Below are 23,168 nucleotides of genomic sequence, written 5' to 3'. Positions count from 1 at the left end.
CCCATCGCCGAGGTCGATATCCTACTCCCTATCAGTCATTAAATGAATGACTCATTAGGAGCAGCTAAATTTACCAACCAGAACTTTGGTTTGATTGCTTCAGCTCGTATTAGCCCCCATACCGACTAATTTCTAAAATTTAGGATATGAGCACTGGTGTTTTTTCCACGGAATTGGTCAGAATATAATAGTTTCCGGGAATCCGCTTATCCTGGACTGGAGTTCAATTGGGTGCTCAGTACCTTTATATTTATTTCAACGCTATCGACCCGTCAGACAAGCATCGTACCACTTGATAGGTAGTCGTATTGATACGGATGAATGAAGTCAGCAAGAGTCTAATCTTTCAAACTCTACATGTAGCTTTCAATGCATAAATACTGGGTTACAAATTTGCGATAGGACTTATTTGACTGTTTCTAGTGCAGTGTCATTGAACTAAATATTGTGATATGAACAAAGGAAGTGCACAAATAATAACCAATAACATTTGAGTACAGATAGACGAGAGGCGGAGAGGAGGAAGAGAGATAATGACTTTTCCATTAATTTTCCTGCTTGAATTTATGTGTTACCGTGAAAGCTAGAGAGAGTGAGGAAGTCAGTGAGTGGTTTGGATATGGGTTTCTTTTGATTTTAATGTCACTAAAACAGTTCCTGATATCAACGATAACATCCTCTGTGATTGCTTTGAATAGGGGCTTCTTGTTTTCATTTGACTGCTCGTGTTCCGTCTCTCTCCTGGAATTCGGCTCTTATTTCACTTCCCACATTCCCAATTTTCCCACTTTCCCTCCCTCCACAAATATTTCCTGGGCCATCGCTGAGATGTGAGAGGCTCGAGGCATTCGGGAGCTTTGCCTGAGGGTGTTTAGGATAGATTTTGCACTGGGGTGAAAATATTTCGTCAACTGCGGGAACATTTCTCATGTACGTGGGGAATGGCATAAGAGGATTCCATTTGCCATTGGGCAAAGGGATGCTAAGAAAGACAATAGAGAGAGAAAGGTGGGCGACTCTTTTATTTCAGTGCTCCTAACGAACAGTTCTCACTCCTAATAGTCCCATAAAATATGCCAAATATCCATTCCCACTTTGTGCAGACATGCAAACATTAAAAAGAATTTTCAAGCCATGTTCAACAGACAAACCTAGCAGGCAAGGAAGCACGCCTCCTAAGGGCGATATAATGACAAGGCAATCAATGTTCACGGGAAAATAAACATAGTTTTTTGGGCATGAAATAAAAATATGCGTATTTGATGTAGCTTCCAGGACGTTTTTCGTGAAAGTAATATGAAATGCTTAAAATGTGCATTACGAGAAATATTAAATCAACCCATTTGGAGCACAAGACAGAAAACTAAGTATATTTACGGTTATTATTATGCATCACTAGCCTAAATGAGGGCCTTGGTTAAATATTACATCTATAATGGGGTGTAACATTTTATCTCTGATGGTTAAACATATACGATTGGCATACAGAGGACAACTGCATTTATATAAAATATGGTTTATTAGAATGTATTTAATGGAATTAAATTTAGTCTTCGAATGCATAAAGGAATCCTACAATAAATTTAAGTGGGATCTTCTATATTTCCAAGTGTTATCGCACAAATATCAGTAATGCTAAACAGAATTTTTATTTGCATAAAAATATATCTTTAGATCAAAAAAGCTAGACCGAGCCATTGTACACATGATACTTTCATATGCAACCATTCTTTTGAAGAACTTTATAAAACACTAGAACACAAAATGCCATTGAAAACGACCATTGAAACGAACTTGGAGTATCGTGTTTAAAACATAGCCTTCCGGTACATGTCGCACCGCCATTATTGGCAAAGAAGAAAACCTCCGAGATATTTATTCCCCCGGCGTAAGCTGGGTTTCCTTCTTCAACCAGTCTCTCTATCTCCTCAAGCCCACACCCAGCTCACATTCATATGAAGTTATCGCAGAAAAATCGGACTTCACCACAGACCACAGAGCTTCCTCTCCTCAATGGCATCAGGAAGGAATTTCGGGACGAATGATCTCAAGCCCATTCCACCCACCTCTCTTCCTCTCTCCCACTCAAACTCCCAATACACACAAACAGACACCCCTCTCTGCCCTCCAAAGCAACAAACCCCCTCCCGGAATCCCCTTCTACATTCAAACCTTTACACCCCCATTCAAACCACCCCTCTTCTCCCATACACATCTGACCGCCCTCTCCACTCCCCCTTGCCAAGTCCACGGCTCTCTCCCTTCCAGTGTACACAAAACTAGGGCCGAATCCCACCCGCCCAACCCCCTTCCCACCTCCACCAACCCCATGAGCGATTCTTACGCCCTCCGACTCTGTACCCACTACCTTTTTACTCGGAGCACAATCGCTTGCGTCCACAAGGCGGCGGCCTGAGGGCGTTGAAGGGGAGATGCGGGAGAAGTCGGCAGCCTCGTCCTCGCCCATTCGCCTCCTCCCCCTCCGACGGAGCCTATCTCATTTCCAGCTAAAGCCATCCCGACTCCTCTCGACTCCCGCACACTCGGGCAAACCCATCTCTCCAGGATCACCCCCTCGCCTTCCCAACACGGCATCTCCGACCGACCTCCTCCTCCGCCCTCCTCCACCCTCCCCTTCCATCTTCTGCCGACGCCCTCTCCATACACTCCAAAAACCTTATCAGGCCGAGGATTTTCCCTTCTCCCCCGTGGGCCCACGGGAGTGATCATCACTCCGGTAGTTTCGACGCCCTCCGTTCCTTCTCCTCCCCCAGCCGTTCAACCTCCGCCCACCCTCGTCCCGTCCCTCGAATCCCTCGAAGTCTCTCCGCTCGCGACCCACCTCCCCTCTCCTCGGCTGTTGCCCACACTCCCTTAAGCCTTCCTTTCACCCAATTCATTCTCGTTTGGAAGAGGCCGGGGCGGACTCCTGAGTTGTCCGCTTCCCTCTCAATATTTCGCAAACGGAATGCTGGGGAAAATCCGGTCGTCTTCTCAGTTGGGAGAGTTGTCCTTTCAAGAAATGCGAATTTTATGGCCCTGTTATCATGAAATGTTTTGGCTGCTCAATATGCCTCACTAATTGTTCGTCGGTCCGCAGGTGTGAGTTCTAAGGCTTTCCTATAGCATAGAATTGAATTCAACATCGTCATCAGCGATATAACTTTTTGAAGCACAAAATATTTTGTTAGATAGGCATTAAAGTGAAATTTTTGGAATTGAATCGCTTTTATCACATATATTGGTTCTCATTACTGATTTAAGATTCCCATTTCTATTGCTATTATTCACGGACACATTTGACGACTAGTAATCATACAGGACGTTTAATAATAAATTATTATTTATTGGCCATTTGTAAACTTATAAAAATATGACCGCAGAATGATGCCGTTGAAAATGTGACTGATATTTTTATTCTAGTGAATACCAATAGTCTTCATAATTCTACTTTACATATCATCACACATAAATTCATATTATTACTCGATTGACATAAATGGATATCTTGGCACAAAACTTACTTCAACTATTATTTTCACTCCTCTCCATTAACATCCCTCTTCTCATTTTCTGATTCTACGACCTCTTATTTCCAAAACTGTATGTCTCATGATCTCATCATCCCCTCACGATATTTATTTCAACCGAGTTGATATTTCGGCATCTCTTTGAATCTTTCGCTTCACCCAGTTCTTCTGGACAACGGATCTCGAAAAAGCGTTGGGGGCAAAAAAAGTAGGAGACCTAAGAAAAAGAGACAGAGATTGAGGGGAAGACGAGGAAGAGTTAAAGGAAAAGGGCTGGAAGGGTAGATGATGAAATTGAAGTGAAGGAAAAGAGAGACTGACCGACCAGAACCTAATTTTTTTCAGACCCAAACCAAATCAACGGGTGGAATAAGATAGCAAATGTGAGCTTGTGTGCGTGCGTGTGCGAAGCTTTCTGAGACTGATCGAGGAAGCGTGAGACGAAGAGGGAGGGAGAGGGAGGGCGAGGGACAGGGAGAGACGGAAAGGAAGACGGGTGATTGACGAAGGGGAAAGGAAAGAATTCGACCGCTTTGAGGAAAACAGAAGATATGCATCTGACTGAAGAACAGTAGTGACATAAATTCGCTGCTCTGTATAACAAAAGAGTAAATGGATGGACGCGAACACGTACTTGGTGCATCCACGTGCGAGAAGTATGCCCAAATGATTGAACTGTACATTTTAAATGGGAAAACACAAGCGTGATTTTCCCGTTGCCCGAATTTTTTATGCCCATAAGCATTAATTACTTAAATAAGTTCCAGACGGGCATTTTTAATGCTGGTTTGCTCTTGAACCTCAGGATATAATCATCCGAGGTTAAATCATATCATGCCTACACATTCCACCATGAAAACAAATGTAACATTAGCACCCGTAAGCCCTATATACAAGTAACATCATTTTATTTTATTACATAAAGGAACTCAACTAGGGGATGATTCATTTTGGCAGCTTCAACCGACAAAAAATGTCATCTATATTTGTAGGCGATTATTTAGCCTTATTGCGTAACCAATAGGCCTAGATGATATTCTATGGTAAATGGAAATTGGAATTTAATTAACTTACAATATTAAGCCGTGTAAACAAAGAAATGAAATTAATTGATTCCTCCCGGGCTCTCTCTGGAGAATAATGAATCAACTGTGAGAAATATAAAATACGGCTTAATTATGCATGCATTTTTTTACGATTTTTAATTGACTCCATTCTCTTTGGATCATTTAAAAAAGTAAGCGTCAAATAAATTAAACTCGAGAATGATGCTGACACGATTAACGGTATCTTTTACGGATTAAATAGATATCTTTTGTACGTAAAGCAAACATATTAAAGAGATTTTTGGCATCTTACACATCTTTTCCTATCTTGATTCCTCATTAACGGGGTGTAAAAGTGTGGAGAATATCACTTCCCATGTCACGACTTTCAAGATACTTAATAAATCCAGTTATGGTGCAACGTGAGGCTAATGAGTTTTGGTGAATAATATTACATTATACATTATTACAAAATACAATAATTCTACAATTACAATATTGCATCAGCAGCCAAGAGGATCTAAATATTGGAACTGAGAAAAATTCGAAGCAAACTTTTAGCGTTTATAAAAGTGAAAATAGAAATTTTACATGCTAAATTCCATATCAATTCAACAGGCTTATGGAAAATCATATCTCATAAGGCCACATGCTTTGAGGAAAATGAAATCGTTTGCCAACATAGTGACGGTAAATCTGTCAGTTCCTGCACCAAAATGGGTTAATATGAGCTATAGCGGTTGGTGGTTTGATGTCTCATGTCAGACTGCAGTTCGTAGCGTGGAACCTGGGGTGGAGTGGACGCTATTATGGCTAAAACGGTAGTGCTGAAATGCACAGCAATGAATATGTGACAAATATTGCAAGGGATCGTCGGGGCGTCGGAGCCTCGTATGGACTGCTTTGATTGATTTGCTTCAGGGCGTAAATATGTGTTCCACCTCATACTGCATACAATCTTATAACTCATAGCACTAGGAGAGACATACGAGGATTGGAAAAAATAAGAGAGGAAATATGAATCAAAGAAAACGACCAATCAGCTGCCATAATAGGTTCATGACAGTACTAAATAAAATTCCTCCAGTATTCACGATTTTTTTTGTTTTTCGTCATGTTTATGTATTTATTAATTCCCCCGAGGAAAATATATATATTGAGCTCTCCTAAGTCGAAACCTATGAAAATTTATTCGTATGGTTTTAAGTATCTTTTTTTCAATTCTGTTAAGGAATTGAGCTTATTATCACTTCATATTATCACAAGACGATGCAGGATTTAATGAATAAATATGAAGGCTATTAATGAATAGCACGAAAACCATTGTTCCTCTATAAAGATTGGTCGTAAAAATAGTCATAATTTTTTCCACTTCCAGCGGATTATATCAGTATCGATATGTCTATATTATTTCTCTTACTGCCTATTTTTTGTGTAGCATAAGTTATTTGTTTAAATTAAAATGCTATGGCAACAAATAATGAGTCAAAAAATGCCTTTTTGGATGTTAATCATAAAATTTGCCATCGCTGATCTTAGGTAAAAATTTACGTCACTAATATATAGAATATTATAGTTCTTAATATTTCGCTCTTGAACTCGCAATCATACAAAAGGGATGCAGCGTCATGACGACTGCTTGAAGATGACTTCATCACTTCATGGAAAACAGAAACAATCCGCCTGTGAAAAATAACCTAAACGCCACGCGGCATGAAGTATTATGCTCCGCGCCTGCGATTGCGTTTAACCCGCAAAGAACGTGTTCGGATGGGAGAGGTAGAGGGATAGGATCACTCACGGTGGACGCTCAGAGCCGCGGAGAATGTGCGCGGGAGTGAAAGAAGCAGGAAACAAGGGAGGGGGGACACGGTGCGGCGAGGTGGTGGTAGGGATATAGAGAGGGGTAGGATTTGTGGGTGGATGAGGCTGCAAGGGCTTGAGCTGAGGGGGTGAAAGGGGTTGGCAGGAGGAGGGAGCATTGCAGCAGCGGTCGGGGGCTGGAGGCAGTCGGGGATTCCGGGGGAGGGAACGCATGGATTGTTCGCTGAGTGGATCGAAAGGCCCGGGCACTCAGACTACTCGGGACAACAGCGTATGCCAGGGATTCAGGGGAACGGCTGGGGGAAGATCAGTGGAAGGAAACCCGGTGTAGTTAATACTCTGCATGAAATAGAATTTCCTCTTGCAATATGATAAGTGTAAGACCATATATTTAATGCCTCTCGAGTGAAAAAGATTTTCACCCGTAAAAATAAGTACAACCTACAAACGAATGACAGTGATTAGAGTCGAATTCAAACAAGATGTCAATCAAATATTTTAAAAGGGGAGTGAGGAAGTTTTCCAAACCAATCAATATTGTAATTATAAGCCTATCGACGTTTCCGCGCTCGAAGAAGTTAAACGCTTCGTGGTCGGCGGATATTATGCCACGGATTCGGTGATGCCCTGCTTCCGGTATTAAATGTTACTGTACCGACATGACTATCTTGGTAAATGTGAAACCAAATTAGTTGTGGATAGAATGGTGTTAGGGGTGGATGATTTATGCGATCTAAGTGGAGGGTGTGTTCGAGCAGATTAAAGTAAGTCAGATAGGAATAAAGGGGGGAACGACGAGGAAGAAATAATTTGGGGAAGGTGAAAGGGTGCGGAGTTGCATCAATCACCGGAGTTGTGACCAGAATGCCGAACGTCTAACAAAGGTATCATCAGATTCAAGAGTCACATATTCGTAACACGTGTGTAATCGTTGCATGGATGTAATTACTGGCACGAAGAGTTAAACAACAGCGGGACATAAAAATTTGGCTATTTCAATAATCTCAAAAAATATCAGTAATACGCACTGAGACCATTATGTACTAGGTATTTATTTAAGTGATTTACAAAAAAAATATACAATTAAATGTAAATAAAACTCGAGAAATAATTTATTCCATCATAGAATATAACTGCTATGGCATTCAAACATATTTTGTTAACATTTCTGACTGGTATAAAAATTAAGAATCATTTTCTAAAAAACTAATACGCCAATAAATCTAACAAAATATTGTAGTATAGAAGAGAGCATGAATAGCGCGTAAAATTGGGTTTCCTTACTTGTTTACATAGTAATTGGAAGAGAGGTGAGTCAAAAAAATTAAGACCATATATGTAAATATATTTACTTAAGATATCAGAGGGTAAACTATATTGAGGATAAGGGGAAGATGAATAGAGAAGAAAACGTTGAATAGAAGGAAAATTTAAAGGTTCCTAGACCTCGGCTTGGGTCAATTTGTGCAGTCAACGAGTCACAATGAGAGGCCCCTGGAAGTAACAAGGTTTGCGAGCCTCCAAGTTTTTACACCGCATGTTCACGTGAGCTCGAGAGCACTTGAGACGGCCATGGAAACTACCTCCGTCAACAATAGAAATGAACGCCAGGCTATGCTTGGAGAGGGGACATTCGCCAATTCCCACAAGTTCTCTTTGTCTTTGTTTAGATGGGGATGGCGTAAGACCGCATCTCCCGGTTCGCAATCGATTATGATGGAGGCGACCATCGGCAACCTCTCGGCCCGTCCAAACTTACCTTGATGAGTGGCGGGGAGAGGGAACCATACCCAAAGTGTTCGACAGGGTTCGTATTGGGGCCGCCCGATTGTTGGGTGGATCGGATAGGAAAAGGGAGAGGGAAGGGGGAAAAGAGTCCGCACTCTCGGGACGAGGTTTGGTGAAATGAGGGAGAGGTCGAGATAAGAATCGGCATTCTGGTGGGGGGGTCGGGGGGCTGCAGAACGAGGGGAACATGGTGAAGGGGAGAGGGCACAAGGATGGTGCGAGGTCTTTTTGTCCGGCGACCAAATGAAGGCGTTTGGCTGCAAATGGGAAAGAGGAGGTGGATGTGGAGAGGAAATCGGATGGTGGTGGGAGGGGAACGCAGGAGAGCACGGGCGAAGTTGGAGAGGGATCCGGGACGTTGGAAGTAGGGATCCGACGGAGAAAATTGGGGAGTTTGCTGGGAAGGTAGGGATAGGAAGTGGAGAATTTGGAAGGGGAGCGGGGAATCGAAGCAGCAGCGGCTTAAGTGGGTCGATTAAAGGCGTGGAGCGGTGGAATGGGGGAAGCACGGGGAGCGGATGGCCAAATAAAGGAATGGTCTTCTCGAAATGGCGATCGAGTTTTCTTTTTTTTTGGGGGGGAGGGGGCTGAGCTTCGTGGGGGTGGGAAGGTTACACTTGGGTGGAGACGGAAAGAGGAAAAGCGGAGGGGAATGCGGGGGTGGCGAGAGAAAGAGACGCGGAGGAGGGAGGAGGAAGAAGCAGGGAGGGAATGAGAAGGGAGGCCACGCGAGGAAGTAAGGTTAAAAGAGATGGGTGGGATCGAGATCGAAGGGTGGTTTTCTTGGAGTCGGAGTTGGGGTGGACTTAAGAGAATCTGACCCCGGCGAACGACGGTTTTGAGAGGGTAAGCCACACCACAGGGGAGGGAGAGGAAGTGAAAGAAGTAAGAGGTAAGGAGGAGGAAGAGGAGAGAAACAGTCTTCCTTCGGTCTTTCTACCATTCACCCATGCCTGATTCCCACTTCGCGAGCTTGAGGGGCCGCAGAAGAAGAAATAACAAGGGAGAAACGGGCGGGATCCATGAGGTGGAAAACGGTTATTTTTCGGGAGGCATGAACGAGAGTATTGGAAAAATGGGAATAAGGCTGGGAATGGGCATGATAGGAAATGGGCAAAAGGAGAATGAAAAGAAAGAAAGGAAGTGATGTGGAGGAGAACTTTGATGTGTCTGCAGGAAATCACAAATAAAAATTAGGTTCTGTAGAAAGGACTGACGGCATCACCATCATTTTACTGCAGAACTCAATCTCTTCGGCTAAATAGCGTAGATGCCAAGAAGCCTCTCGATGACCAATAAACGATTCCATTTAATAATACGATTCCAGTTTTCATCTATGAGGACAAAAGCTCTCATTTTCGTTGGCAAGATGGGGAATACGGTTTGGTTTTACGAACCTAATTCTTTAATAAAGTTTTTCATTTGAGTTTATTGTCGCCATTTCATGGAAAGATTTGTTCATTTATATTCAATATTATTTATACTTATATTCTAATTTCCCTGACCTCACTATCTCACTAAAATTGCAATTCCCCATTCCAACTCTTCTGTGCTGCTTCTGTAGATTTCAATTTGCAAGGACTGCGAAGGAAGATGAGGACCACGGAAGCCCTGCATGACACGACACACGGTCAAGCGGGCTGAATCCCCTAGCCATTCAGGACTCACTCACTAACTATGGACGACCATATTAATAGGGAGATAGTGAGAAGAAGCATAGATGTTGTAAGGTTGTGCAAGGTAAGAAGAAGGATAGCGGGGGTGCCTAGAGCGTTAGTTATACAGGAATATACAGCTGCTGGGAAGGAAGCCAGGGAGGGGTGGCAATAATCATGAGCAAAAAGGTGTGAAGAAGCGTTGTAAACATTAAGCAAGGAACTGATAGAATAGAATTAGTATAATTAAAGGCTTATCCAACGAACTGGGTCATTTCTCAGGTCCCCATACCACCAAGCAATTATAGGGAGACAAAGCTCGATAGGGTTTACGATCAGTTAGGGGACATAATTGCGGGTGTACCCGGAAGCAAACATTTGATACATGGGATTGGAATGCAACGGTAGGTGAAAGGAGATGGTAGTGATGCACGTAGGGGACTACGTTTTGGGAATAAGGAAAGACCGTGGGGAAAACCGATAGAGGTCTGCAAGAGACAGGGCTTAATCATAACGAACACTGGGTTCAAGCAACACAGTAGGCATAGGTATGCAGGAATCATTTCCCGGGATTAAAAATTCAGTCGAATATCGAAAGCCACAAACGATACTTTACTAACGGTAAATAGGAAAATAAAAAAAAGCATGACAATTAGAAATGAGAAAGATAGAGAGGGGATAGAAGAATTTAATAATAAAATTGAGTTGAATGGAGTAAAGAGTTGAAAAATAAACTGAGGCGGGACACTAAAAGGGAGATGAAAAAGATACTTAAGAGTGCAATATACATATAGATAAACATTTATGTATATATATATATATATATATATATATAATTTGGACGTACAATAGAAGCCTTCAGGTCAGAGTGCTCTGAGCCGAAGAAGGCCTCAGAGAGGGCCTTTAAAAAATCCCTGAAGGGCGCGCAGATAAATTAGCGGAGTAGGAGTATTGGGTTTAGCTGGGGAAAATGACGCCATTTATAGAAGTTACCATGCAGTTATCTGGTGAGCATCGAGGCTTTGTCATAGAAACGCGCCTTAAAAACAATGTTAGTATGGTGGCGATGCAGAGGGCTTTTCGTAGGCGGCTTGGCTTGACTCGTCATAATACGGTTCCTGATGATAAAACCATTCGGGAATGGATAACTAGTTTTTGGGTGACTGGATCTGCACTTCATAGAAATCAAGCTTGGCGACTTAAAAGTGTGCGGACACCTGAAAACATCGTCGTAGTGAGGGCGTCCATTGAACAGTCTTCATCGCGCTCTGCGCGGAAATATGCTGCTACTCTTGAAATATCGCCCAGAATAGTAATGCGAATTTCACACTCTGACTTTCACTTACATCCCTACAAGATAATGGTTGTTCAAATATTTAGTTAAGAAGACTGGGTGAAACACAAAGATTCTGACAATGCAATCCTAACCTCTGTGCAACCCAACACTATTCTGTAGTCTAGCGATGAAGCGCATTTTCACCGCTCCACCTCAGTAAATAAGCAACATTTTCGTTACTGGGCGACTGACAGCCCTCGCGAAATTCACCCAAGACCTCTTTATAGCTCTAAAGTGACAGTTTGGTGCGCTTTGTCCTCTATAGGTATTATTGGGCCTTATTTTCTTGTATCTTTAGGCTCAACTGTTACTGTGAACTATGCGCGCTATTGTAAGATTCTGGAGAACTTTTTACTCCCCAAAATGGAAGAGTATGGTGATGAATTTGACACAGAAGCCTTTTGGTTTTAAAAAAGATGGTGCCACGGCTCATGCCGCTCGTCGTTCACGAAAGATCTCGCAAGGACAAAATCCCGGCCGCCTGATCTCCTTACGAGGCGTTATTCCATGGCCCACTCGCTTCCTGGATTGGAGCCAATGTGATTTTTTCTTTGGGAATATCTCAAAGCTGAGGTTCACAAAGTTTGATCAATGACCTTTAAAGCTCTTAAGGAGGTAATCACAGATGTCATCGCTGGAATAATGCGAGATATGTTGAGAAGAGTTTTCGAAAACTTCTTTGAACGACTCAACATTTGCATCGCTCACCAAGGTCGTCACCAGGATGAAATAATTTTCAAAACCTAGTAAAAAAGCATATGGTATTAAATTTAGTTTTTAAAAATAAAAAGTATTTCTAATTATCTTTGTTGATTTTTTACAATTTATCCGTCAAATCAGGGAGTCTATTCTGTCCCACCCTGTATGTATCTTTTTTCCAGAATATGTAATTACACATGGATACGCCAATGTCAGCTTCAGCTTCCAAAAGAGTGTCATTATAATACCATCAATTTGTAATCAAGATCTAATTTCAAGGAGTAATCAGTTTAAATATGACGCATTAAAATATCCAAAAGCAGTTCCATTTTTCGCTTACAGGAAAAAAACAGCATTTACCATGGTTCACACAAATTAGCAGCCATTTTTCCAATCGAAACGTTCAGAAAAGTCTTGCAATAAACGGTAAAAATATTTCAACCAAGAAAAATTATTAGGTAGACTCCAATAAATGAATTATTTTCTCCTTGGATATCGTTTCCTCGACGCACACTCAAACAGTACCTTTCATATGGAGTTGTAAATGTTAAATGAAATATTAACCACATACTAAATGATTAAACTCTAAAAATTACAAAATAATAGCCATTAAGATTATATCAACTTCCATATTTCTCTTATAAAATCCTGATTTCTCCATTTATTTAGGTTAAAAACAAATATCGTTGAATTCGAGCCAATATGAAAGTACAACGGAAAATATCTATTCCCCAATATTTAAAAACTGGATACATACATTTCAAGAATTCGTTAACGTTTTGTTCGTTTAATGAGAAATCGGTGGGGATTAGGACTGACCACTTGATTTATTTATCTAAAGGCTATGGTAATTCCATTTATCATAATCTTTCAGACGGACTAGGTTGATGGGAAGCTTTTTAAGAGCTTGAAAGCAACGCCTTAGAGTAATTTTTTTTGTATTTGATTGGATTCAAAGTTACCCTGTAGGCTCTCTCGAACCCTATTCAAGTGAAATTTGCATAGTTTGTTTCCTTTCCATTCTATTTAAGAGATTATGGGAAAGAGATGACGGAACTTTCGAATGCTATTAGGTGAATTGTGTACCTTCTTCAAATCATGCATTTTTAATAAATATTACGCTGAATTGCTATAAATGCCCTACGGAAACGTATTTACTTAATTCTCATCGTGAAAATCTAGATTATTTTACATAAGAATTCACAAATACTATATTTTATCCTGTTTTTGGATACTCTCCAATGAACATTATCACTTTAATTTTATCAATGTTTAATACATTACACGAAGACACTACCAAATGTTGCCTGTTTGAATAGCTATGGTTTCATTTAAATCTCTTTCGATTCATGCTTGGATAAAATGGTATCCACATAAAGATTAGGTTCAGCAATGGACTCTCACTCTGAAACTAATTCTGTAACATAAACATTTCATCGTGTAAATTTACGGACCTATTGTACGAAAATCTTGACTTTAAGTAGGTAAAAAAGCACTAAAAAGAGGAAAAACTGTTGAATTAAGGTAACTGCAAGGGCGTTGAACTGACATTTTAATGCATATGCAACGAAGTTTAACTCCATTTTTCCCGTCAGCCCACCTTAAATTAAAATATCGATAATTATGTACAAAATAATTTTTATCATATATATTCACAAATATATCTAATGTAATCGCCCCTGATATTTCATTTCAACGAACCCCTGGCAATGCCCTTCCTCTAATCGATCCCGATTCTTAATAGAAAAATCATGTATTTTCAAGCATCAGAGTTACATAACTGTATTCCTCTAAAAATACAAAAAATCGATGCTGATTCTTATTCATCTTTTTATATTATACAGAAAATGCCATTAACATTTCGCAAATGCTCTGGTTAATAATTTAATACGCGAATAACGAGGCCGTGGTATCATAAATCAAGTTTTGACTCACCTTTCTTGTCCACGTAATGGTTGGCACAGGATTTCCAGAAGCCTTGCACTCCAGCGTGATTGATCCACCTTTACGGACGGTGACCTGCCCGTTTGCGGGAGAGCTCCTAATGGTTGGTGGCACTGCAAGCAAAAACACACATAATGTCACTCAGTGGTTCACCCTATCCTAACATGACAGCGTTATTAATTATTAATACAGAGTATCAATCGATGATGAACAGATTGGCATATTTTGATACATTTAATCAACAATGAGGGAACTCGTTTGGATTCTAAGGATCATACATTTCATCATGGTAAATAATTGCTTCAAAAAGTAGATTCTGAGGGTTTCACGGCTCATCTTGAGGGAAAAATTTACGTTGATGAGTCTGCCGATTCTCTCCAAAGATAGACATATGCTGAATCAGATAGATGAGATTTTGGGTGATAGAAAATGAATAGAAAACATAATAGTGAATCAAAAGTTTGAATTATTGTAAAATTTCTCTTTATCCGCTATTTATAGAATACTAATGCAGCGGCGAAATGTACCCGAAATCCAAAACAGTAATAGTATGTTTTAGCTACGAAACAATTTAGTATATATTTCGGTCTCGTGGGCTGAAGAGGAATTTCACCTATTACACTTAAGGGGGGCGTAAATATATCAACAGACTAACTACCAAATATAATTATGAAAAGCGGGATAAAAGGTAAAATTAGAACTTCGTTTCAAGACTTTATACCGAAATTGTTGCTGGAGAAAATTTTCATATAAACATATCCTTGCACGCACACACACGCACATAAGCAATTCGGCGGCTCTTTTGCCTCACATGAGGTACACCTTTGATCTGAAAACCTTTGGAAGGCAAAGGAAAGGGATGGGATGAATGAAGAGAGGAACAAAATGGGATTGTCTTTGCAAAAACAGGAGAGAGAGAATGGGGATGGGGAACAAGAAAAAGTATGTAATGGAATAAGAAAGAGTGTGTAATGGAACAAGAAAGAGCGTGTAATGGCAGAGGGGATAAAATAGGGGAACAAAAGGGAAGGAATAGGTGGTCAACAAGAGTCACCCCTCTCTGCGGGAGCCAAAACAATTGAGAGGCCTTTCGCGAAATAATCAACGAACGCGGCCGCACGCGGAACGGGGGCGCGCAAGGATTCCGTAGTCGCGGCAGCCGTTTAATTAGAGAGCCGACGTATGATTGGCGGCCCTTTTTCCCGCTCCCTCATCCGCTCTCCTATTTCTCCCGCCCATCCACTCGGCCGTATCGCCAAACTCCTACCCCTCCGGCCGAGATTCTCTCCTCTTTCTCAAAGCGCCCTAATAGGGTTTCGCACAGATGCGGTAACGCAATATTAATAGGAAAAAATGAATTTAAATTGATTCGGCAAAAACTAGGCTAACCTATCGAATTTCTTTTCAACTCTTGAATTATATATCCGATCAGCTCTGAATTCACAGCGTCTTTACGTTTTTGGCACGTCGTTTGAGTGTCATATATGAACAAAATTGATGTACGTCCGCCCTCGCGCAATTAAACATATGGATTAGATAGAGAAAAATTGAATCTTTTCAATCTCAATAAATTTATTTGGCTAATTCCTGTGGAGTCTTATAATTCAATGAAAATTGCGAAATGAAAATTTAAGAACACTTGGTTACCTTCACGTAAATGCCACCCCCTGAATCAGCACCTCTCTACCGATTACTGATAAGTGATTCCCTTAAACTTTCGCTAAGTTCTCAGTCTCATATTTCCAAAGTAAATGGGCACTTTGAGCAGCAACTTGAAAACTACGATAAAACGGTTAGGAAAAATATACCTATCATAATAATACTCAGTTTTTTTACGCCACATGCGTATGAGTAGGGCGTGCTTTGAAATAACCTCGTGTGGCCATCATTGCTGACTAATATTTTTCACTCCATTGAATCGCCGTTCCGAGCAGAGAATCAACAACTAAAAGTCATGTGTTTCCACCTCCTTCCTTAATAATAAATAAAATTCATCCTCGTGGACACTCCAGGACAACTTAACATTGCTTCTCTATGAATATGATTTTCTCCTTATAACTTATATTAAATATCAAAAATAAATATTCACCCAATTGAAACTATGTTGTGCGTAAACAAAAAAGGCCACCGAAAATCTTTATTTTACTCTTGCTTCCTTATGACGGAATAAAATTGATCCTTTACGACCCTGTAGGACAAGTCATTACTACTGTATAAATAAATGATCCGCGAATGTACTCCTTTTACGATAAACTGATCACCGCTCGTCTCACGTCGAATAAAAAGATCAAATAATCTCCTTGGCAGAACTAGATCGAAGCCATTCTGCCTTCCCGACTCACTCGAGGAACCGATTTGATGACGATAATAGTGGTCGTGGTCGCCGCTGCCGTCGGCGATCGGGATGTGCACCCATGTATGCTCTATGCCCGGCTACCGTGCACATTGCCGTTACGGTTAAAGTGACATCTAAGTACCTTTACCAAGTTGTCTACCGACCCGTAGGTGCAAATAAAAGCAAAAATAACGCATAACCAAGCATTTACTAGTTTCCGAGGATTTCCATTACAATGCAACAGAATAATGAACTAATTCAAGTTACCAAACTAATTGTTTAAACTAGATGGCTACAGCATGTGCCATGCATGGCCTCATTTCTCACCAAATTCCAAATACACGTAGATTTTTCAGATGAATTATAAATCATCACCTCCCCTCATGTATTAACTTTCTATATTTTAAGGCTAAACTTTCTGGTGAGAAACGACGACTTGGGTGGCCAAGAGTTGACCGGAAATCCATATAGGCAAGAAAAAGGCGAGCCTATTAAAGGCAGAAGGTAGCAGTCGACGAAAGAAGAAATAGGTGAGGGAGCAGTTTCGAAGAGTAGAAGACATTGCAAAGACAGTGCAAAAGGGAAAAGAGGGAATTGAGGAATAAATTAGGAGTGGGTGAGAGAGGGGAACAGCACATCTTAGGGACAGTGAAGAATTGGAATGATCAGCAGGGAGTTTTGGAGTTGGGTAAAGGGTCAACACAGCAGGGAGCAACGGTTTGAAGTGATGAAAAAGAGGGGATAAGGGAAGGGCGAGTGGACCAATGAGAGATTGATGGGAGAAGGTCGTCGGAAGAGGAGGAGGAGTAGGGAGGGAGGAGAGGCGAGAGATAAAAATGTGATGAAGGGGCCGAAGGGGGGTCGTGGGGCGGAAACGAGAAAGGAAATGGATTGACGGGGCAGAGGGGAAGAGGAGAGACCGGGGCAGGAGATAATGGAAGACTGAAGCGGTTGGTTGAGAGGGAGGTTTTTGAATGAGAGGGATTCTTTTAATAAATCATAGGAATAACAAATGAGCCGAATGGATAAATCAGTCAGCGCGTGCTTGAAAGAACTCCGTAATGCCTGAATTTTGTCGTCTCAAATAAAACACTCTGTTGTTTCCACCACGTTTCTTAAGGGAGTAAAATCTTAGCATCCCTCTTCCTCATCACGCACTCTCTCTCTCTTTCTCTGCGCTCCTCCCACTCAAATTTATGGAATTTTGTTCAGACACGGAAGAAGACGAAGTTAAAATAGAAAAGAAGAACTAAACAGACATATACTATTTCAGGGAAGAAGTTTACTAAGTTTGTAGAAGTCGAAGTATATGGTTTGGAGAACGTGTGCCTTAATAAGACGACTTGATTAAGTAGAAGAAATGGAAATCATTTTGAAAAATACTACTAGTCTCAGCGAACTCCATGATATACACTTTTCGTTCTTTGTACCCTTTAACCCATCGTCGTCATCACACTCGGTAAGCCTGATTTATGATCCCTTAAATGCTAAAAGGTGACGCCCCCATTTCAACGATTTCGCGGGGAATTTTCGATTCGGCAGGACGGTGAAATTTCGTTTGATTTTCCTCCTTTTAAGTTATTTTCCCGTGACCGAGGCATCATTGACGACTGACGGTAAAAAGGACGTGAGAGTTGGGATGAATTGTTTTTAAGGCACACCAATCGTAAATTAACGGATTACCAAACACTTGACCCCGAGTCTTGAAGTGCCACATAATGACATAATTTTTATGCAACGCAAATAAAATAAATACCCAAACGTAAAAAAGATAACTGATCACATAATATCTGCATGAGTAAGTGAACGAGGTGGAGGATTGAAATGATACATAATCTCAAATGAAAGACTGCAGCATAGAATAGGAATTGAAAGAAACAGTATAAACAATATATACGGGCACTGCTTAATTCATTTTATATTCCATTATTACGGAGTGATTCGGTAGGCGATAAAGAATTGATTACTTGACAAAAATTTGAATTTCTTTTAGAAAGTTTGACTCAATCCGTATAGATTGACCATCTTCAACACACGTTTTGGTGAACCTGATTCAATCCTGTTTTAATAACCCTGATTCTGCTATATTCATCCCAGGAGACCATTCAGTGGCATTAAATTTTTCAGCAGTTTCTCTCACGGGTGACACCAAATCTACATGGATATTGAATTAAAATATTTGAAACCTTTATAATCAGATCGTCTCTATTCTTTGCTTCCTCCAGCTAATTCTGCACTCTTAAGTGTAATAATTCCTCTATTAGTAACCTCACTAGAACTGCTCTTTTGCCGGCAAGGAAATTAAAATAGTCTTAAAAATGGGTGATTTCTCCGAAAAATCTACAAAATAACGATGGAGAAAGCAACGAAGCCGGTCGATCTGGGCTTCTTGTAAGCAGGAGAATGCGGGTGGAGGAGGTTAGGATTATTCGCGGCAGGAACATCGCGGCTGTCGGCAACGTGCATTGAAGGGGGAGGGGACAAAAAAGGACAGATTGAGGTGGCTAATGTGCACTAAGAAGTGGGTGATGGAGGTCGGAAGAGAGGGGTAAAGAGAAGGTGGGGGATAGGATGAGAGTGTAAACGGAAGCCGTTTAAGAACTTGTTCGGAGGCGTGAGTGCTCGTATGGCGTATCTAGGGGGAGGGAATTGGCGTCGGCGACTCCGTGTAGGGGGGAAGGGCATGGGCAGTGACTGATGACCTTCCCTTGGACGGAGGTGTCCGAAAGAAGGAATGACCAAAGCGGTTTGTAAGACGGCGGAACAAGAGTGGACAGCCTGAACTAATGACGGGGTAAGCCCCAGTGGCTGTTGCTGGTTCCATTCCTATTTTTCCTCTATTTAAATTCTGAGATTTCTTGGTCTTCTCACAGATGGATATATTCCAGTCACGTGAACACCCTTTTATAATTCTCTTGGAGTGAACGCCGTGCACAAATTATGAAGAGGAATGTGCGCTCATGCGTTTGAGTGCCTGTGGCCAGTTAGGGCTAAGGATTGTGACCGAAAGAGCACCATTAGTGATTTCTTAAAAACGCAAGAAAGGGTGAATGCAATTCCACTGCACGGAAAACATTTGTACGTTGACCTAATAGCCTTAGTAGCTTTCTTGAAATATTTTTCTGTCTTTCGCTAAAAGTGGTTGGATACATCAAAAACATAAGAGAATATATTTGTTTAACTTAAACTGATGATATATGATACACACATGCACTTGGAAAAATGTTAAGAAGACAGATACGGCGAAGAGGGATTGCTAAAACAATAAATAAAACTTATGGACATTTCGAAACGTAAAGCAAGCCCCTTGGTAAGAGGAGCAAGGAGCTGAGGGAAGTTTTCGTGTTGATTTATTGCATTATAACGAAGTTTAGTTGAGTTGGCAGAGATGTCTCTATCTCTAGTTTCCCCGTTTTATTCGGCTGGTCTCCCAATTTTTACATGAGAAATGTAAGCATAAAGTGTGGAGTATGCAGTTCTGAAGGGTTATTTTTTACTGGGCTTATTTAATTTCATCGATTCTGACCCTCGTGAAGATCATTTTAAAAGGGGGACATGGAGTTTTCGAACCAAAATTAAGTGACATGCTCTTAGGCTCATAGGTTCACTAAAACTTGAAAGTATCATTATTTTGCTTCAATATAGAAGCCGCGTGACAGTTAAGAAAATACATCTTCCTGGAGAACCATTTATTGTTTACATGCATTTCGCTATTGAGGATTCCTGCGGAAAATATTATTTTTTTCAGAGGGCTATTTTAAAATTCACACGTAAACATCTAGTGTTGAGACCATCCCGTACCTATTGTCAAAAATACAATCTCATTTAGTGTCTGACACATCGCGTCCATAATGAATTATTGACCAGAGAAAAAATATGGAAACCATTGTGCAAGAGTAGGGGATTCCAATTAAGCTGCGGCTTTTCCTCTCCCGGGGAGGGAATGAGTAGGAGGCCGCCGTTGGAATGGGTGAAATATAGTCCCCCTGCCGAGCCACTGACAAATGACCTTTCATCGGAGCCAGCCATTCCTTGGGACGCGTGTATTAAATAAAGAGCTGAGCATTTTATGAACTCCCCCTTTGTCCCAAGACTTGTCCTTATCTCACGCCCAAACCAATCCCTCCCCTCTCACCCACCCACTTCCTTCAAGCACTCTCCTTTATTTCCCACCCCGGTACATTCCTTCCCTTTTCCCGCTACGCCGCTACATAACGGGCGAATGCTCACCCTCTCCTACTCCCTCCTTCACTATCTTCCCCTTTCTCTCCATATTCTTGTCTCCCCCTCTTCCTCAGCCTTTCCGCTTTGGGGTTAGACCTAGGAGAGATATCGCAGTCGCGTATGTTTTACGCCAGCTCTCTTCTCGCTCATGCCTCGCCCTCCTCGATTCCTTCACTAAAATTCTTCCATCTTTCTCATCCTCTTCCCCATGCTCGTCCATTTCACCCTCCCTCTCTCCCCATCTTCCTTCCTTCCTTCCGGCCCTTCACGGTCTTAATACGGTCGTCTGACGAGTGATGCTGGTTGTAGAGGAGAAGAGAAGGGGATGGAGTGGGGTGGAAGAAGGGTATCAGAAGGAAGGAAAAGCGGAGGGATATACCCTCGCGAAGAACGGGTGAGAAGGGTGAGAAACGGAGTAGGAGAGGGATGGAGAAGGGCCAGATGGGAGTGGGAGGACAGGGGGTGATAGTACGTGGCGGAGGGAGGATGCGGGGTTAGGAGGGGAGTTTAGCGATAAAGGCAGCTGCAATCGACAGCAAGGGAGGGGGCACGGAGGGTCTCTGGGGTGGGTCGGTGGGGAAGGGGAAAAGAGAAGCGGCCACATTATTTCCACGCACGCACAGTGATGCCCTCCGGTTCGGTGGCCCAATAAAGGCGATGGAAAAAATGTATTGGGCACGGAAATGCTTTGCCGTGCTCCTATTACGCCTTCCCATGTCCCCTCACTCTCCAGTCCCCCCCCCCTGAATAAACAATTGATACGCCACGGGTACAAGTGTCCAGTCGAATGATTACGGCTATATAATTTCTTTTCGTAAACGATATTTCGAAAAAATATTCCATTCCTCTCATCGCCCGAGTATGTGCCCTGCACTGCTGATATTTAGCAAACGTTTGTCGGCTGAGTTTTCAAGCAAGCGAAAAGCTGTATTCGTTTGGCTGCTTGCGAAAACATTTTTACGACTGTAACATCGTCAGCAGTGCAAAATATTTACCATAGGCCACCCGTGTGAGGCTTTTCGGTTTTGACGGCACCACTCAGCGAGCTAAACGAGCAACGCTTTGTCACCATTCCAACAAACCATGTAAAAGCGCATTTGGAACGGCGATTTTACGAATGTAAACGCCAGGGTCAATTCTATTACAGGGAGATACGGGAAAAACCGAGACGTGCCAAATAAAGGAAATATGTGAACCAGATTACACGAGAAGGCAAACCAGGGGAATCAAATACCTATGGAACTCTAATCTTCAGTACCAATGGAACCACTTGGATAAAAAACATTGTCGTTGAATGATAATGACCCTATAATATATTTCGGTCGTGAAACTAATCAAAAAATCCTATCCATAACTAGGTGCAAAGCCATCTTCTCGAATGAATCCTCTGATCGCTCATGTCTCGACTGTATTACTGCGGAATGTAAGCATGAACGGAATTACCCCCAGGGGTAAATCACACGGCTCAGTTGATTTGCACACAGCTTTTAAAATCCTTTGAAGTTGAAAACATTGATCATGTGCAGAGGGTCAAAGCAAAAAAGTAAGTAAAGTATGAGGGGACGCATTTGTGTTTAAATACGCATGAAATTCAACTTTGGTTTGTTTCATTAATGCCGAGAAAATACGGACATACACAACTGGAATCAGCTACTTATTGCAAACTACTCTCAAAAGGGAGTTTTAAAAATTTCATTGAATACGATTAAAAGAAACCTACGGTAATGAATAACACTTAAAAGGAAATATTTCAACTCAATGTTCAATAATTAATCGCATCTTTTTGAACTATATTACTCTGCGCCAATTTGTCCTTTGAGTTTTCCAATACATTGGTATTTTAATAAACCCTACATCTCCAGGCTTCACTTCGTGGAAGTTTTTAAAATTAATTTTAAAACACAGAAACTATCAGTGGATCGGTTTTCAATGAAATTGTACTAAAACATAGTTCTCTGGAAAAATACTGTTTTATATGTGAAAATTTTATGCAGATGAAAATCCTTCTCGATAACTCATCAATGAATGGACGAATCTGCAGAGGTATATCTTATAGATATAAGTGTGACTGTCATTAAAAATTCATTTGAATGTCGGTATTTTGAAAGCACAGGACCTGTACTTTGTCAAAGAATGTCAGTGTTTCAAGAATGCAGTACATTGCTTCCATAACAATACAGGTAAACATTCAGTATCAAGGATATCTATCAGGAATTTTAAATTTTCTCAATACGGGAGAATTTAATTTAATATAATTCTTCTCATTACCTTCTGTTGAAAATGTAACTTTACTAAAAGTAATTTTACGGATGAGTGATAGAGTCACCTTTGTGGTTACTAGAGGTTTAACTGACTGAAATACTGATTTTATTCTTAGAAGTGTATTAGATATAATTGTTCTGATTAAATTCATTAGTGAAGACTCATATTATTTCTCAGAGAGTCCAAATCTGTTTGGAATATTTGGAGAATATATGTTGAAAAGTATTCGCAGACGTTCAACAGAGGGGTTTAAGGAGCACAAGGTAAATATGGGTACACATGTTGAGCTGCAAGAATAAACCAAGTGGCTATGAAAATGTGGAAATGAAAGCGCACGTCTCTTATGGAATCAGCAGAATACACCCAAGCCAAAGAAAAATATTTTGTAGAATCTCTCTATCCCACCATGTCAAGAGCCGCTTAATCTTTTTAAAAATTTCGCTCACCATTGCCTTCTAGAAGAATGGGATGGAGTCAATTTTCTATGACCCTAGAGGAAATACTGCCCCGAAGTTTAATACAGCT

General features: G+C 41.2%; 1 protein-coding gene across 2 annotated transcripts in view; it reads right to left on the bottom strand.

Annotated features, from left to right (window-relative positions):
• Nucleotides 1–23,168, bottom strand: part of LOC139693409 (lachesin-like) — a 627,145-nt gene that overhangs the window by 46,797 nt on the left and 557,180 nt on the right. For both annotated transcript variants that reach the window (XM_071591542.1, XM_071591543.1), the window contains exon 4: nt 13,814–13,935. In XM_071591542.1, the coding sequence (XP_071447643.1) occupies nt 13,814–13,935 (122 nt within the window). The remainder of the gene's footprint in view (nt 1–13,813; nt 13,936–23,168) is intronic.

Source organism: Hetaerina americana, unplaced genomic scaffold, assembly GCF_022747635.1.
Source record: "Hetaerina americana unplaced genomic scaffold, ioHetAmer1.1.p SCAF_49, whole genome shotgun sequence".
NCBI classification, from domain to species: domain Eukaryota; kingdom Metazoa; phylum Arthropoda; class Insecta; order Odonata; family Calopterygidae; genus Hetaerina; species Hetaerina americana.
The sequence above is the reverse complement of the archived record's forward strand: the minus strand, read 5'-3'. Positions and strand labels throughout refer to the sequence as shown.